This window comes from Petromyzon marinus, chromosome 42 (genome assembly GCF_048934315.1).
Source record: "Petromyzon marinus isolate PM22_M1 ecotype Great Lakes invasive population chromosome 42, UKy_Petmar_22M1.pri1.0, whole genome shotgun sequence".
Taxonomy (NCBI): domain Eukaryota; kingdom Metazoa; phylum Chordata; class Hyperoartia; order Petromyzontiformes; family Petromyzontidae; genus Petromyzon; species Petromyzon marinus.
In genome coordinates this window covers 10,923,229-10,941,476 of record NC_133708.1, presented here as the reverse complement: position 1 = coordinate 10,941,476, position 18,248 = coordinate 10,923,229, and the positions used below count along the sequence as shown (strand labels likewise).

Sequence of the window (18,248 nt, the reverse complement as noted above, 5' to 3'; positions counted from 1 at the left end):
CTCAAGTGGTAACTCATTTGGAACCCCCGTCTCGTGCGACAATCATCTTGAACCTCGCTGTCCTTAAATCTCCCTACTCTTTGCGCTCGGAAGCACTGCTGCCCCGTTGGCACGCGCATGTCAATTATCCCACAATTATCCCACAATTATCCCACAGCACCGTTCGCCGTGCCTTCCAATTAGTCCTTTGCTGCAGCGGGGGATCTCGCTTGACCTTGGAGCAATGTTAAAGGAGTGCGCCGTTTTCTGCTCAGCTTGCACAATCGGGGACACGAAACCTCTGCAACCCCTTTCCTGCGTTCACCACCTCGCCTGCCGCCAGCGACGTATCCATTAAAATTAGATTGGCTTTGCTCCTGAGCGCTTGACTTTGGCATTCACGAAGGCGATGACGGCGATGCACGCACGTGCCTGTGAACTTGCTCTTCTGTCCTGGCCTAATTGTCGACTCGGCACTTGCTCATCTGGTAAACGCGTACCCGCGGGGGCTGTGGAGCAGAGCTGCTTTTGGACAAAGGCTGCGGCAATGCTGACAGCTTCACTGGAGGGGATTACAGTAACTAGTCGTTTTTACTCCAAAATTAGCTCTTGCTTCCGTTTATTGGCCGTGTTAGTTTGGGAATTAGCATCGTGCATTTCTAAGCATTAAACAGCCAGCATTGCAGGGGTTTGGGACCTGTTACAATATCCCTGTATAACAATACAATGTCCTCTTCTTGGTTCTTTCGGTAAAGTCACGTAGAATGGAAATACAATAAAAAATGTACATCTTTTTATTATGTTTTATTTTTATTATTTTATTTCCATTCTACGTGACTGTACCGAAAGAACCAAGAAGATGAATCCCTGCAGTCACGAAAGCTTTAAATCGAAAAATAAAATGTCCCCCTTTACCCGCAAGTGAAAGGCTTTTGGCTCTGCACTGTATGCGCTCACTATTGTGCTTCTGATTTAAATGAAGGGGTTTTATTCTCCGCATTCTCCCCCTGTTGAATTGTTTAGGAACATTGCATCCCGTCTCTCAATGCATACACGCGTGCACAGAGCGTGCACGCGTGCATGCATATTGCACACTGATGCAGAACGTTCTGGCTTTGGAATTCACGAAAGACCGGGCCAGCGTTTACGCCAGGAATTTATGTTTCTCTGCGTTGACATTTGGCATCGCCGTTTTACAATAGATGGGGATGAATTCACATAGACGCCACACCGCATTGGGGTGTTGGAGGAGGGAGTGGCGGTGGAATGGTCAGCGCACTGCGCTACGATCCACCTCCCCTCCTCTTCACCAACCCACACTGACTAGTGTGGTGAAGTATAACCACCCCCCCCCCCCCCCCCATGACTGACCACGTATTCACTCTAAATTATTCGGCATAATATTCCAATCGCATTCTCATGATATTGGTTATTAGTGATTTTTAATATTATATATGATTTAAATAGAATGATTACTTTTAGCCTATATTCAACAGAATATTGTGCCAGTCATGAGGGTTGTTTGACTATACTTCACCATGCTGGCCATTGAGGGATGGTGAGTGGGGGGAAGAGTGCCCACAACCTTTTTGATATCAATCGCCGTTGATGTTAGCCTTGGCCATATATCGAACTCAGATTGCCGGTGTTATAGTGCAGTCTGCCAATCACTCTGCCACCACTCCCCAAATTCATTATCATGGTAGACGTTCACATTTACACATGTGACAATGACAAGGTTAAAACAAATAGTGTTCAGTGGTGTCTAGCACGTTTTTTTGTCCCTTTGGCAAGTGCATTACTGCAGGCTTATGTTTTGTTTTCGTGCCGATTAAAATGCATTATGTGCATGAGGAAAAAAGAGAAGTCATCAGTTTTACACTCGTGGCAGTCATTAGATTATATGGCCCAGACTATGGGCCATGACTGCAGTCTGGTAACGATTACCGTGCAGAATTTGTAATGGTCAGTTTGGCTTGACGTCTAGGCCCAGGTATTAGTATTCATTGGCAGACCACACTGTACACACTTGTATTGCAATCGCCACTGCTTTTACCTACACGCGGAGAGGTCTCTGTTGGGGTATGTTCCTTACATTTAAATGTCTGTACAAAATATGCCGTGACGTGTTATTGCACCAATAATATAAACTTAATGGCAATTTATCTGCCCAAGCATATTAAGCATTCATGAAGCTTCCTACATTTATAGCTTCTACAGTCGTGTGGCGATTGGTACCTGGTCACTAGGCAAAGGGTATATAATTTCACAAATACATTTTTGTGCAGTATAATAAATAAATAAAAATTGCAATTATATAATTTGGTGAACAAAGCAATATCACACATTTATGATTTATTGAGGTGGTTTTTAAACATTGTATGTTTTATATATGTATAAATTGTAATTTTATTTATCATGCATTTTTATTTTTCATTTTGCTTTGCTTGAATAAATGTTACCGCACTCGGCCTTCCATATTCAGAATGTAGCCTGTGAACACCCCTTTTTATTTTGAATCGATATACCTCCGTATTATTTATCACAATGTCAGCAGGGCTGTGCAGGTTTCCTTGGCCGGATGTTACGTGCGGTTTAAATTTAACACTTTCTTTTTTGGCGTTGTGTGCATTATATCATTTTCCTTTTCGCCTCCCATATTTCGGTCCTGTCCCCCCACCAACACTTGTTAGCGGCTTGAGGACGCGGCTCAGCTAGCCTCTCTTGAAATACCCCCTCCACGTCGCTCCTCCTCCTCCTCCTCCCAGCTTGGCTTTCTTCCTATAGACCATCACTTGCATAGACGCGGAAGCACATCAATCCTCGAGGCACCAGCGCAGCATTTTCGCCCCATCCGCCGGGCTGTTAGCCGCGCCCTGTCGCGGGGAGCTAAGCACTGCTACTCGCAGGTTATCGCGCTGTCGTTGGCTAGCATGCAGCGCCTCGCCGCTCAGCGATCATCCAGCGAGCCACCACCCTTCGCGCACGACCGGCACGGTGCGCAAAGCAGGCAGAATCCCTTGGGCCATCCTCCCGACTGCGGCTGTTACGCCTACGCCGCTCATGGCCAGCCGGACGAGCCCTTCCCTCGCCCGACCCCGGCGCGGTGCGGAGTCGCTCCGGGGCATCGTTACCAGCCTCCGTCCATATACGCCCACCCGCCGTCGGACAGGTTGTCTGGAAGCCCTCCAAGTGCTCCGCCGCGGCAGCAGTTTCCCGGCACCGCCGGCTCGTCCGACGGCGGTGCCGCTCAGCTTCTGCCGCCGTCGTTGCAGAGCTTTCAGTACCCGCTCGTATACCACGTCCTTCCTCCGGCGCAAAAGCTCGTCATGCAGCCTGTCCCGGGTGTCCACGGCATGGCCTACGGAGTTCCCCCTGCCTCCCCCTTCCTCCTGGTCAGCACGCAGCAAGCCATGCATGTGTGCCACGTCCCTTACTGCCCGTCTCCACAAGCCGGCGCCTGCTATTGCCATCCCACGAGCGCCACCCTCGACTCGCTGAATTTGGCCACCGGACAATGCTCAGTCGCCCCGCCCATCAAGTCGGTCCCCCACTCGGCCCCCGCTGCCCCGTGCTCCGAGCGGCATGGACCCCCCATTGTGGTGCAGCCGGCGGTCGAGGCGAGATACCAACCCTCTCGGGTGGAGCACTGGGAGGCTGCCGGGAGAGCAGCGCACCAGCCACCCCAGCCCGAGCCGCCGGGCAATGCCGCGTCGTCGGCTGCCCCGGCCAGCGGCGGAGCACTCGACGGCGCCACGACCAAGGACGGTTTGCTAGCGGTAGGTGGCGCGGACGGTTCGCAAGCGGTAGGTGGCGCACAGCTTTCGACTCCCTTCACATCTCCCCTGTACCTGCTGAGCTGCGACGGCTCTGTGGGCAGCTTCTCGGTGTTCACCTTCCCTAGCCCCACGGACGACTCCGACGATGAGACGGAAGACGTGTACTCGGAGGTGGAGGAGTTTGAGCTGGTCGAGAGGCCACAAGTGGTGGTGACCGATCACGGGCTGACCACCTCCCCCCACCTGCCGGTTGGCGGCTCAGACCCCAAAACTTGCGACGTTGGGGACAGGACACAGGAGGGCGACTACAGGAGGTGTCCCATGCCCGAGTACCCCGCAGAGCCCTCCTACGTCCCGATGCATGGTTACCAGCTTCAACCGAACCCGCTTGTGCAGTCGTACCCTCCGTACTTCCCCTGCGCCACCTTCAATGACCCCTGGTCTGCTTCCAAAAGATTGCACCGGTGCTCCACGCTGGACAATTTCTCCCAGGCTTACCAGGCTCAGGTCGGCATGCCTGGGCCATCTTACGTGCAGCAGACAATGCTGCTCGGTCATCCCAACGGTTTTCCTCACCTCCACCCACCTGTTGCTGCTCCTGACAACTTTTACGGTTTTCCCACTTTTTTCCTTCCGGTGTCCAAGGTAAAGAGTATTATTGCTGTTTAATCGGTCTGGAATTAAGTGATACGTGTCATTGACAGTAACACCGCTTTTGTTCGCGTGCTACATTTTTTCTTCTCTTTAACATCTCTTTGAATGTCTTAACGATTTGTTTTTGTTGCTCATCTTTGCTCTTTATATTTTGGCCTCGATCAGTAAGTGATGCAAGTTGCAGAGTTACATTTAATGTGGTGGTGCTAATTTTGCAGAATACGTTAATTCAGAAGCTAACATATCAGTGGTTATAAAAAAATCACTGACTGTGTGATATATATTGCACCACTATTACGGTGCCACTCCCAACTGTATTTCCACATGATAGCGTGTTCTTTAATTGTCTTAGATATTATTTTTATGAATACAAATTCATTCAGTGCAAGATCGTTGTCATTTATCGACGCTTATTTTTTGCCAACAGTCTCCAGGTCTTTTGCAGACATGCTGTCTGCCCCAGCCATATTCGCAACCTTTCCCATCAGATCAGCCTCCCCTGCAGCAAGCACCTTGTCAGCATGGTCAACAGGTTAGCTTTGTTTTTTTTATCATTGTCCTTTTCCGGTCCAAGCACGTTGTACTGGCAGCTCCTGTAATTTTCAGTATTAAAGTTAAAGGGAACAATCCATTTTGTGTAGTAAGGGAAATTGTGGGTTGCGATTTCATTGACTTACAGTGATTCAAACTGGGCTGCCAGATTAGATACTTATATATTGCAGCCTCTCAGGGCATGCATGCGTGGGTTGGCTTGTCAGTAGAAATTGGTGCATCGTTGTTGAGTGCACTCCTCTCTGAATCCGGTGACCTGAGTTAATTTCCCGGCCATGGTTAATGTCAGTAGAAAGTGGTATTAGAACCATGCTCTGCGTCTCCTCTCAGCCAACTCGGTTTTAAATAAGTTCCTGGTGACAGTATGTGAACGTTATCATCGAGGGGAACAATGGCAGGTGGCCACGTTGCTGGCCATATCACCCCTGACCAGTCGATGAAATGCGAAGTGGAATCTTCATATATGTGTATTCCACAATTTAAAATGAATAAATTAACATCCCTCCCAAAATGCCATACGAAATACATGCAATTGTTTTTTTTTGCGTTGGATGATTGGAATAGAAACTTTCCTTTCCGCAGTGTTTGACAATATCCATCTCCGGGACATTAACCTAATTGAGATGTCCGATCTCGGGTTGTGCATGCTGGCAAATAATCCCTTTAATATACTAAATTCAGTTTCTGGAGTCGAAGGGGACACAATCACTTTGTCCTTCCAAGTAACCATAAGCCTTTCATGGCCAAAGCTGCGCGCAGTGTTTTGGCATTCATCACTTATCGGTCTGGCCTTGTCGCAGAACTGCGATACAAATTGCATGGCACGCTGCATAGAGAGGCCTGCAGCAATCGAAAGGGAGGTGACTATCCTGCCTCTTAGGTTCCTGGAACATTGTGAACAATCCGATGCATCCATGTCTATGTAACCCTGCCCTCTCCATGACCACATATGCGATGCTCTGCATTATCCTTATTCGATTTTTCTCGATGATACGATTGCATTAATGCGGTGCATCATATGTCTGTGTACATTGCTCCCTCGCTGAATTATTATTTTGGATTTGTTTCCTTTTAGTATGGAAATTGTTACTACATGGCTCACCCTCAACAGGTAGATATTAATTACACATTACGTTACACAGGATAATGTAATAAGAATATGATGGTAATTAGTGACCTTTGATTAAAAAGACCAAAGCTCCTTTTTCCTCTGGTTTTGGGTGGATGTTAAAAGTAAATACTTGGCCTTACTAAACCCTATTGAGCTGAATAAAAAAAAAAACTGAAGATTGGTCTCAAGAAAGTTGTACAATTTGATGATGCTAATGTGATTTTTTTTTTATATAAATGCTTTTTATGCAAAATAAAGGACATGTTTTTTTCTGTAATGGCTGTATAAAGCAGATTATATTGTAACTTGCCTATAGCCCCTCCAAGAACGGGTGTATTGCAGTAAATCTGAAATATTCAAGCGAAAATCAGACCGCGACGTGATATTCATTGCATCTTTTAGTGTGCAATTTGTAAGGCCGTGGCGACAGACTTATTTCATTTAAAGTTTATAATCCCTGGTTCATCATGACGTCCGTTTTACTTCTACGTCTCAACAGTGTCACGGAGATCACGTGACGTGAGGGTTCTGCCTTTGTAGTGAGGGTTGTTAGTTGACACTGAGGAGGGTGGAGGAGGCGCCTCGCCCCCCCCTGGGGAGTGACGTCACCCGCTGATGATTATTAATGAGGGGGGGGGGCGTTTGGAGGATGTCACCTTATAATGATTATTAATGAGGGGAGCTGTTAGATGTGGTGTGCCGTCACCTGCGCATGATTATTAATGGGGGGGGGGGGGAGTTCTCCATGTGGAGTAACGTCACCCGAAAATATTATTCATGACGGTGGGGGGAGGGTCCATGTGGAAGACCCCACCTGTTCATAATTATTAATGAGGGGGGCTGGTCGACGTGGAGTGACGTCACGCGCGTTTACACACAAACATTATTGGCTCATAGTATTCTGGATTTGTTTTATGTCACAGTGACTAGCAGCAGTGAGTCATGTCTATTTAAATAAATCCCACAGTGTTTTTAGTGCCAAGTTGCAATTTTCCAAATTTCAGGTTTTGAACATATGAATTGGCCTTCATATATGACTAGCAATAAAAAGCATCTCGTCTATGAAATTACTTGAATATACTTCAGGAACCGAAACATTGCCAATTGCTTTAAAATATATATTACAAATGCGTTGCTACGTTGCTATCGTACAGATGTATACATACTGTCTATTAATCCATATTCCATGTCTACGTTTATTAATACAACGACTTCGGTCTGCTTCCCAGCTACAGTGGCAAGTGATATCTGAAACAGTACTGGAAGCCCCCTTCACCAACCCACACTGACCTGTGTGGTTGAAATGTGGGGCTGATGACTTGCACGGCATGGGGAGAGCTTAAACATTATTGGTAACATTTAGAAACTTGCCATGCGTAGAAGCTGCACTTAAGCATTACTCTGTTACCCCGGTTTATATGACGACAATGCATTATTCTGTACTCAGCGCTCACAGGCAGGGAGCATTTTTAGCCAAAAAATGTGCCTGTGTTTTATGTCGTCGTGGTTTTGTTCGTCGTGAACAATTCACCCATCTGCGTTGTGCGTTGAGCACGTTCGCATTCCGGGCCAAAGCTTAATCGCGTCTCGTAACTAAAAAAAAAACTTCGGAATAAGAATATTTATGCGGGATAAATCCGATGAGCTTTGAAGCTCTTTTTTCACAGATGTCCAGTTGGGGCGGATCATAAAGTTGCGACAACAATCAGTACGAAAACACGATAGGGGTGCAAAGTGTATGAATATCTATGAATGCTTATTTTACCAGGTAAAGCCCACTGAGCTGTTAACTTTACCTTGCCCCCAGGCCGCCCTCCCACCACCCAGGCCGCTAATAATGTTCTCGTGCTCGTGGAATTGACCCTTTGCAGCAGGTGCCAGTGCAGTCTCTGCAGCAGCAGCAGCAGCAACAGCAGCAGCAACAGCAGCAACAGCCGCCGCCTTGTCAGCAGGGCACATTTAATGGACTCCAGCAAGCGGCACAGTCGGCGGTGCAGGCAGCGGCCTACATGCAGCAGCAAGATGTGCAGTCTGATCACACGTCACAGATCTACATGTGCACCCAGCCACAAGAGGTACGCACGCTTGCTTGGTCTCCTGCGCCTTATAATGTCACATTGAAGCACACCACCCCCCCTCCCCTCCTCCACCCAGAAATGAATTGGCAGAAGTTGCGGAATCTGACAGAAGAGGTAATGAAACGGTGGCAAGGTGCGAGCCGTCGGTGACATTTGGCCATGACGATGTCTTCAAACCTACTATGAATATGAATTGCAATGTGTAAAGGAAGACCAAACCCAAGTCGACAAATAAGCCTCATGTAAAGGTTTGCACCAAGGTTGTATATTTCAGCTGTCTGAAATGAAATTGAAGATTAATGAAGGATAATTAAAAATAAAAATCTAAAGTGACAGCTTGAATGCTTCAGTGCATCTTTCTCTAAAGTACCCACTCTGCACTTTAATTAACATTATTCTTGTAAACCGATCATTTCTAAATATCATTAATACATGATAATAGATGTTGACTTGGACTTAAATGTACCGACAGAAACCACTCTAAAAGCGAGTTCCATCCAACCGAAAACTGTCGTGTGCAAATATTCGTGTTTCTTTCGGTGAAGTCACGTAGATAGAAAATAAAAATAATAAATTGAAAATAATAAAAGCAAAAAAACCCACGACGTTTCGACCGCAACCCCCAACGGTCTTCATCGGGCGGAGAGAAAAGAGGGGGCAAGCCTCCAAATGCAACTGCTTCTAAGGGCTTCCAAAGTGAGTGGGCAGGGGACGAGAGCTGGGAGGGGGAGAGGCTGCGCGGCGCAAACAGCATGGGCGGGGCAGCCAGTCAACCAGTGCCAATGTAGGAGTAGACAATGTAGGAGTAAACAATGTCAGAGTAGACAATGTCGGAGTAGACTGTAGGAGTAGACTGTAGGAGTAGACAATGTCGGAGTAGACAATGCCGGAGTAGACAATGCCGGAGTAGACAATGTCGGAGTAGACAATGTCGGAGTAGACAATGTCGGAGTAGACAATGTCGGAGTAGACAATGTCGGAGTAGACAATGTCGGAGTAGACAATGTCGGAGTAGACAATGCAGGAGTAGACAATGTAGGAGTAGACAATGTCGGAGTAGACAATGCAGGAGTAGACAATGTCGGAGTAGACAATGTCGGAGTAGACAATGTCGGAGTAGACAATGTCGGAGTAGACAATGTCGGAGTAGACAATGTCGGAGTAGACAATGTCGGAGTAGACAATGTCGGAGTAGACAATGTCGGAGTAGACAATGTCGGAGTAGACAATGTCGGAGTAGACAATGTCGGAGTAGACAATGTCGGAGTAGACATTGGGGGAGCTGGGAGGAGGAGAGCTTGCGCGGCGTAAGTCAGCCAGTGGCAATGTAGTGTTGTGTGCAACTTGAAACAATCGATTTACAAACGGCGTGATATTAGTCTTTCCCTCTGTTTTTGCGAGTGTACAAACGCACTCCTCGAACAGTAAGTGTGACTTGTGAACGCAGTGTGGCCTTAGGTGTGATCTCGTTTGGTTTTCTTTCCCCCCTTCAAAGCAATACACAGAAGCCATGGCCCCAAGCCAGCATGTGGGTTTTGTCTCTTTGGATGTCTCTGCTGTTCTCACCCCACCACTGCCCACGTACTCTGGGGTCATGCAGGTGAAATTGGATTGTTTATCCTGTGACTCGCTTAAAGAGCTGTTCATTGCAAGCCAACACGAGTGATTGCCAGTCAAACATTTTTTTTGTTGGTTATGCTATAGAATGCAAAACTTGAAATGTAATGGTGATGTGGACAGATTTAAGTGTTCAAACATTCACATAGCCATTAATTTATTATGGCGTGCCTGAAAGGGCCTGCAGATGTTAATTTTATTCAACGTATGAAATGTCTAATGCATTGCTTCATATATTATTTTGGGTAATTATGTTCGAACTGAGCTCTCATAGAACTGCCATCAAGAAAACATTATTTATTTCACGATATTCTGGTTCATTGGAGATTACAAAGAACAAATCTATTGAATAATTGAATAGGACAATACCTCCGTTTGGAACTGAACTGCACATGACTGTCTGTAACGGTGGGAACGGTGTGTTCCCCAGTGCCACTTCGCGTGACCTAAGTGTAAGGACAGCCTTGTAGGACTTTCTCTACATGCGTAACCATTATAGTCGTGACGTTGTTAGTTGTACTTTCGTACATATTAACACGAGGATATTTTCAGTTTTTATGGCAGGCAATATGTTACATACTCTTTGGTTCTATTCGGTAAAGTCACGTAGGTAAAAATAAAAATAAAACAACAAAAATCACGACGTTGCTTTACCGAATAAAACCAAAGAGTGTGGATCTTTGCAGTCACGAAAGCTTCATATCTAGAATATGTTACATATTAATATAATTACGATGATCATTATGAGTTATAACATATCTAGTTTTGGGTTATGAACTTTGCCCAATTTCCATTTTCTGTGACATTACACAAGCATGGGGGATAAATTACTTGGTTTATACTCTTTGGTTCTTTCGGTAAAGTCACGGTTTAATTTATAGGCTTTCTTGACCAATATTATTAATAATAGAGGTTTTTGGAATAGATCGTGTAAGTTTAAATGTGTCGTAACCCTCCACCACCCGACACAGCCAGTAAGGTTGTGGATGCTGGGATGTAATTACCAGCGAAACGTCGTACTACTCAAATTGTAAATGGTGTGGATTTATTTTTCAGAACACCGGTCAGCTGAAGTAGTAACTAATTGGCACGTTTTGTTTACGTGACAAAGCTTACTGGCTGTGTCGGGTGGTGGAGGATTACGACACATACTTATGCAATATAACCTAAAAACCTTTTATGAATACATAGTTCGCTGTTGATTGGGGATCGTATTTTTGTAAAGTGTTCAGCAGGGGACTTCAACCAGTTTAGAATTGTAGGTTAAGCCTATCAATCTCTGAACTCTAATTCATTGCAGAGTCCAAAGTCAAATGTTTTGGGGTGGGGGGGTTATAAGCATCGACTTTACTCTTTTTGTGCTACATCTGTGCCTATATTTATCTTTCTATCCCATTCATAGAAAGTCTTATCAGATACTCCCGCACTCATTCACGAATGTTTTACATTTATTATAATAAATTATCGTGTAACAAATGGCCACGCGACATTGTGTTTTAGAGCTTGAAACTGCTAGCATTTGGAAGGTGACAATTTCGAATCCCAGTCAGTGATTCAGTGATTCATCCCTCCAAGATTGATTAAACGAGTTCCACTTTTTGGTTATTTCGGTAAAGTCCTGCAGTCACGAAAGCTCCAAATTATGTTTAAAATGAGTACCACTTTGTGGGCAGTTGACATTCGTCATCTTTTTTACGCTTAGACTGGTCCCTGTCCATGAAAATGTGCAATTTCTGCCACTGGCTCAGGGCTATACATACTAGATGAGCAACGCTCCACGAACATTTGTGAGCGGATAACACTCAAACTTGGCTGTGATAAGCACAATTAGACATTACAAAATCGGCAGTACTTTAATATAGCGATGGCAGTACTCTCGTGTATCGTTTAGTAAATACCCAAGTAATTGGGTATGGCGTCACTGTGGCAAGATAGGAGGTCGTGGGTTTGATCCCGACCCTGATGCCTCTATATTTGCAGTTTGCACGATCTCCCCGTGGTCGCGTAGTTTTTTTCCTCCAGATGTGCCAGTTTTTCCCTCCATATTTAGAAACATGCGTTCAGAGTACTTGGCTGCAATACATTTCCTCTGGATAAGCCACTTCATTGGGCGATCAATTGTGGCCAGGTCACTTCTGAAAAAATATCTATATAACTCAGTGAGCCTTACCTTGGTGAAATAAAAATGGTTGTAATTATTGTATGTAATAATTGTTACGGATGAAATGTTCATTACAAATGAGAATTACTGTCATTACGTTTCATGGCACTGGAGCCATTGTGTTCGCTTGCTGAATCTCTCTAACACTTGACCTGCGTTGCCCCCAGGCGAGCGCTGCCCAGCTGAGCACCAGCGATGCCCCCATGACCCCCGCTCGACTCGCGCCGTTGAGCGGCGTCGCCACCGCCGCGGGGCAGGACACTCCGGTGCAGTGCGCCGTGGGACTCGCCGACCCGGCTGTTCGGCCGCACTGCCCCTCATTGCACCCTCCGCTGCCGCCGCTGCCGCCGCCTCTGCCTCCGGCCACCGACGCCGGCCATCTTCATCGGTTGCCGTCGGCTCCTCGAACTGCGCAGACGACGCAAGCGCCACTCGCGGATCAACTGATGGTCTCCATTGACACGCAGACGCAGGTGACCAATTCGTTTGTCAGTGCACTGTTGGATGAAGGCCTCCCCATGCCGTGTTGCTCATTGGAATTGTTTGACCGTACTTCACTACTGTGGTCAGTTCGAGGAGGTGAAGGGGACTGCAGGAATGGTTCAGGTGTTTATGTTAGCCATGACCTCCTAGAATCAGCGCGCTAATCACTGTGCCACTGCTTCACCCCAGAGGGGTTTAATGACGAATGTTGTCGGTGTTTTCTTCATTTGCTTTGTTACAGTTATAATAAGCAATTGTTATAAAAATATGCACCATTTTATAGAATGTCTGCAGTGGTTGTGCTGTGAGTAAATTGGTCACTAATAGAAAAGTTGAATGTTGATCATTCGCGCAGGTCTGCTGATGACGTTAAGAAGTGCCCAATGCTGGTTTCAATGTGGGTAGAGACTTGATTTTTGACCTTACTTACCCATATGCAAAATGTGGGTTGGTGATGGCAGACAGCATAGGTATGGTTAGAATCAGAAGTACAGGACAACAATGTCTCACAGCCAATGATATTTGTTATGCATGATGGTTACCCATCCAAGCATTATCCAGGCACAAAAACCCTGCTTAGATTCCAAGATGTGACAGGATTGATTTCTTTATAGGCCTCGTGCGTATATACGAAGTGTCAAAAGCACATGCATTTGTGTGTGTTAATTCATTGGATAAAATTACTGACCGTTTGTTTCACCACAAAAATCTCGTTGCTGCTTGCGATCTGCCCACAGACCGTGATTTCACCCTCGCTGCCAACGGCTCACGAAGTCGGCCCTGAGATTCAGTCAAAAGTGACTGCTGGCATCGATACTGCATCCGCCGTTGACACGGGAGGTGTGGTGCCTCCTGAGACGATGCAGTTTCGTGACGCAACTCTGGACGTCCCCGTGCAGAGCGCGACGGACGTGGCGCCCTTATACCCCATGCCGAGCGGTCAGGAGCACGACGCCACACGGGGACTTCCGGCCCAGCCTCCACGACAGGTACAAGAAGAGGTACGTTTGCACAGAGGTTGAATCGACTAGCATTTGTTCTTAGGGGGGGGGGGTTCCACTGGTGGCGAGATGTTAACTACCTCGTCGGGTGTGAAGGAGGTCGTGGGTTCAACCCGAGCCTGCCGCCTGTTGTATATTTTGAGTTGCATGTATCTCTCTCCCCGTGGTCGTGTGGATTTTTCTCCGGGTCCTTCGGTTTTTTCCTCCACATTTATAAACATGCGTTTTATAGAATATATGGCTGATATAAATTTCCACGTGATAAGCCACTTCGTTCAGGTATCATTTGTGGCCAGGTTGCTTCTGAATAAGAGCTGTATAGCTCAGTGGGTCTTACCTGGTAAAATAAAAAAAATTGTTTAGTTTAATAGTTTAGTTTAGGATGCGAACCGTGTCATTGTAAGAAATGTGTCCTTGATCTTTTTGAGCAACGTTCGCTTTTAATGATATTCATACGTCATGATGTATGCCAGCCTTTACCGAACTTTACAGGAGAGAATATTCAATTTGAATGTGCCGTGACTTTTTTGCCGGTGTCGGAAAAGCTTGTCCATTCAATCAAACTGATGTGATGCATTTGTCATGTACTTGACCGTATTGCCACGTTTTGTTCAATGACATTTTGCTGTAAGTCTGGCCTCTGTGTGAAGTTCTGCTTGTTAATTACGTGAGTCATCGGCCGTTCATCTCTTTCGGCTATTAACATCACTATGTTATTGCTTTGGGGTGGTGTATGTGACATTAACTCACCACTGAGCTTGATCAATTAATAAAATCCCATCAAACCTTTGGTTTTAATTAGAAAGAGAGCCAGGGCTAACAGGATTATATTCGTATGCTTTTAACGGTTTATACGAAATTAATATACCTACGAAATAACATCCACAAAATAACTGGTGGCAATGCATTTTCATAGGTGTCCAGCTCTGGTGTCGATAACCCAAGTGAAATGAATGAAGCACAGATCGCCCAAGGATTAACTATGAACGAGAGGTAAGCATGTGATTTGTAATTGTTTTTCCCAAAAGTGGATCCACATTTGTTTGTGGCCCCCATTGTCTGCACACGTTGAGTTTAATCCCAGAGACTGCTTTAACATGATTATAATTTTTTTGTGTTGCGGAAATTCCATGCGTAATAGGAATTTTCACACAAGTCACACGTTTAAATTATACGCGGTCACATTAAACAGCATGCACGCATTTCAAATACATTTTTTTGCATCCAATGTTTCTTTTTTTTTTACATATCGCTTATCTTACCACATGAGAAATGTATGAATTGGAGTGCATCGCATAAAATGTTATATTTCACCAATGTTTGTTAATAACACGGACAGCATTTGTTACGGATGTAAGAATTCGATCCCTGCGATCAGGGTTTAACTCTTGAGCCATTCCTAACATCAGTGGTGAGCGATATCTGAACCGTGTCCTGAGGGCCCCCCCCCCTTTCAGAACCACAATCAGAATATTTACTCATACTGGAGGAATCCAATGAGCTATACAGCTCTTTTTCAAAGATGTCCAGTAAGACCGTCACTGACCAGCTTGGTGCATTTATGGTCAAATAAACCCCACGACCAACACAGGGTGGCTCGGCCTTCATTTCATCCAGTCGTGGATTGAGAAAAGGCTGTCGGTGTTAACTATCAATGTAATCTCAAAAGGATAAACACACCACTGTCCGTGAATAGTATCGTGCTCCCAAAGACTTTCCGGCCCTCTCTTGTTGTGTGTTCTCCTGCAGCATGGCCTCCGACGCCACGTCCGCTAAAGAGCTGAGCGAGAACGAGACGACTGGCGGAAGCAGCAGAGTGGACGGCAGACACGCGAGGAGAATTCGCAGGTCCAATCGCAAGTCCCGGCAGGAAAAGTCTGTCAAGCCACGCGTCACCATTCTCAATGTGAGATGATGGATGGGTTCTATTAAAAGTTCCGTACCCGTACGTGACCGGCTGCTGTTGTGTATTTTAAGTTGTACACCTAGTTACCCGTTGCTATGAAGTTATATTCCATTGATTAAGTTTCCTTCCTCTCTTAAACTGATCTTCTTCTCCTATTGTGTAGGATTTTTAGATAAGATTGAAGGCAGAGGCTTTCTATTTTGCTATGTTTGCATGTATTATATACACACGTTTAAATTGTTATTAATTCTTAAAGATGATCCATGGTTATGATGTTGGCAGTCCCAACTGCTGAGCTCTATATGAAATGTATTTGTGTTCATTAGATAGAATTTGTATGCTCTTGTTTATACGGTGATTTATTTGGAATGGGAATTGGTTCCATATTTAAAATAACTGAAGCGGTGAAGCTGATGTTTACACTTAAAGCTCTGAAATACAGTGCTTTGTACAGCTCACGTACCTTAAGTGTAGCCACAGGTGAAATGTGTCACACCGTGGGTGTGTTTGCAGTTAACAATGTATCATTCTGCATCAGAGAATGGCTTCGGAAGACGTCACAGAATTGCTTCTGAAATCACTTCAAATTAGGCCTCCTTATCAACTCTAAATATCCAGCTTTAAGGCTCATAACTGGAATTATCCAAATTAAGTGAAGGAAAAAAAACCTATTTAACGTGATGTTTTTGTTCCGTCATCTTGGGCTGACACCATAAACTCACTACACTCGAGAACTTGGTTGAATCATAGGTGTGCGACCGGATTCGAGCCCAGGGTTTCAATGCTGCCAGTTCATTACTGTAGCCCTTAAAACCAGCAGCTGGCCGTCTTACACGATGGATTGTTTTTTTAAATGGTTTGTGTCCTCCTCCACCCGCCCCCCCCCCCCCCCCGCTTGCTTGGAGTGTGGTTGTAAGCTGCTTCCTCACGCGCATTCTGTATTGTTTCGCTGAAGGTTGCAGAAGAGGGAGATAAGGTCGTTGAATGCCAAATGGAAACGCACAACCACAAGACGGTCACCTTTCAATTTGAGCCAGATTATGATGACCCAGAGGAGATTGCGGATTACATGGTATGCTATCTTAAATGTGCAGACACAGTATACCGTTAATGTGCAGACACAGTATGCCGTTAATGTGCAGACACACAGTATACCGTTAATGTGCAGACTTCGCACGCGGCAATTTGTCGCCCTCATCGCCTCGCAGCGGTAATGTTTTCTAAATTTAATTAAGGGATGCGTCAGCATTGCATTTCCTTCGTGCTTGTAAAATGTACATGATAAACATTAAATATAAGCGTTAGGTTCTGTTTTCAACCTGTAGTTTTCAGTTGGTAAATGTTTTCGTGTCTCACGAAATAATATTTCTTGTATCTGGTTAAATGCAGGGTTTGCTGCTGGGTTCATTTACTAGGCCCACAGGAAAACCTTTGTTCGTGAAAAAATTATTCCATTTTCATATGTCACGTTACAGATAGCTAATTCTATTTCATACGATGTTGCAGGTGGTGAACAACTTCATACTGGATTCGGAAAAGGAGATTTTCACGGAGCAAATTAAAGATATTGTGGAGAAGGTTGACGAGATGAACATCTGGCCGGTGAACGACGGAGACTGCACGGAGAGTCTTGATGGCACCAATGCCGATGGGGAAAAAGAGCCCACCAAACACCAATGCAAGGTAAAATGGGAGCGCGGAACATGCAACCTCGCTCGAGCACACCGGCATCTCTCAAGCGACACAAAACAGGATCGCGTTAGCAAGGCGAATTGCCGGTTTTTGCTCTTGGCAAAATGTGTAAGTGATTTTTTTCTTTCTATTATTATTATTATTCAAGAGTTGACTCAGCAAATTGCACTGAACCTCTAAGAGCTGTCCTTGGCTTCTGTATTGAATTATGAATAATCATATTGGTTATGAAAGCCTGCAAATAAAATAATAACTATTTCCATCTTTTTTTTTAATGTTTTTTTATTGAACCCGAAACCGCGATCATGACAAGACGGCATAAAGCAAACATGCAGGATTTATTATTTGCATGTTAATGTCAGCCAAATAAAAAATTGGCATCTGTATGACAATTTTTTGCAGCATTCGTCAATGAAGACTCCGGGTTCACTTACCTGTGGTAAGCAAAACTTTGCTCTGAATAACCAGAATTAACGCAGCTGTTTACATGCTCATACAGAAGGAATTCCATGCACATCAACATTTCCCGACTCGTTAAATCACTTGTATTGCAAACATTGTTGTACCATCACAAAGTTAAGACCTGATCTCATTTTAAAACTGAAGTTGTCCAAGTGTGGAACCATTCTTCTCCCGTTTATTCCATTCCATGCCAAAGGTTCACCTATTGTCCGCTTTATTTTTGCAATTTGCTTTTCTGAATACATTTCCATGCCTTAAAATAAGCTGTTGTTTTGCATTTCCTATCATTTATATATATATACATATTAAATCTGAGATTTTATTTATTTGATCCAAAATATATCTCGTAAACAGCTCATGTTTTCTTACAAAGATACATCTTAGAGTAGGACACATAGGTTAACTATGTATGATGAGCCAATTAATGTATATAGGTGTTTAATTATCATTTTGTTATCGAATAATGAATAATCATATTGGTTATGAAAGCCTACAAATTAAATAATAATTATTTCCATCTTTTTTTATAAGGTTTTTATTGAACCCGAAACCGCGATCATGACAGACGGCATAAAGCAAACATGCAGGATTTATTATTTGTTAACGTCGGCCAAATTAGATGGTAACTTTGTTTATAGTCATGCCTAATTGATCACATCTCACAGCTTAATCTAATCCAAAACAAAAAGACAACCATGTTATTGGTAAATATCCAGTTTAACAAACGAACATTTTAGTAAATGCAATCAATTAATCCGACACTTGGGAGCTAA

The 18,248-nt window shown here is 44.7% G+C and overlaps 1 protein-coding gene across 9 annotated transcripts in view; it reads left to right on the top strand.

Annotated features, from left to right (window-relative positions):
- The window catches only part of LOC116951137 (uncharacterized), an 85,280-nt gene that overhangs the window by 45,415 nt on the left and 21,617 nt on the right, over positions 1-18,248 (top strand). For 5 of the 9 annotated variants that reach the window (XM_076073519.1, XM_076073523.1, XM_076073521.1 and 2 more), the window contains exons 11-20: positions 4,840-4,944; positions 6,040-6,075; positions 7,947-8,150; positions 12,099-12,404; positions 13,152-13,415; positions 14,332-14,408; positions 15,165-15,321; positions 16,277-16,393; positions 16,828-17,004; positions 17,416-17,452. In XM_076073519.1, coding sequence (XP_075929634.1) covers positions 4,840-4,944; positions 6,040-6,075; positions 7,947-8,150; positions 12,099-12,404; positions 13,152-13,415; positions 14,332-14,408; positions 15,165-15,321; positions 16,277-16,393; positions 16,828-17,004; positions 17,416-17,452 — 1,480 coding nt within the window. The remainder of the gene's footprint in view (positions 1-4,839; positions 4,945-6,039; positions 6,076-7,946; positions 8,151-12,098; positions 12,405-13,151; positions 13,416-14,331; positions 14,409-15,164; positions 15,322-16,276; positions 16,394-16,827; positions 17,005-17,415; positions 17,453-18,248) is intronic. The other 4 variants (XM_076073516.1, XM_076073517.1, XM_076073518.1 and 1 more) reach the window with 4 other exon arrangements.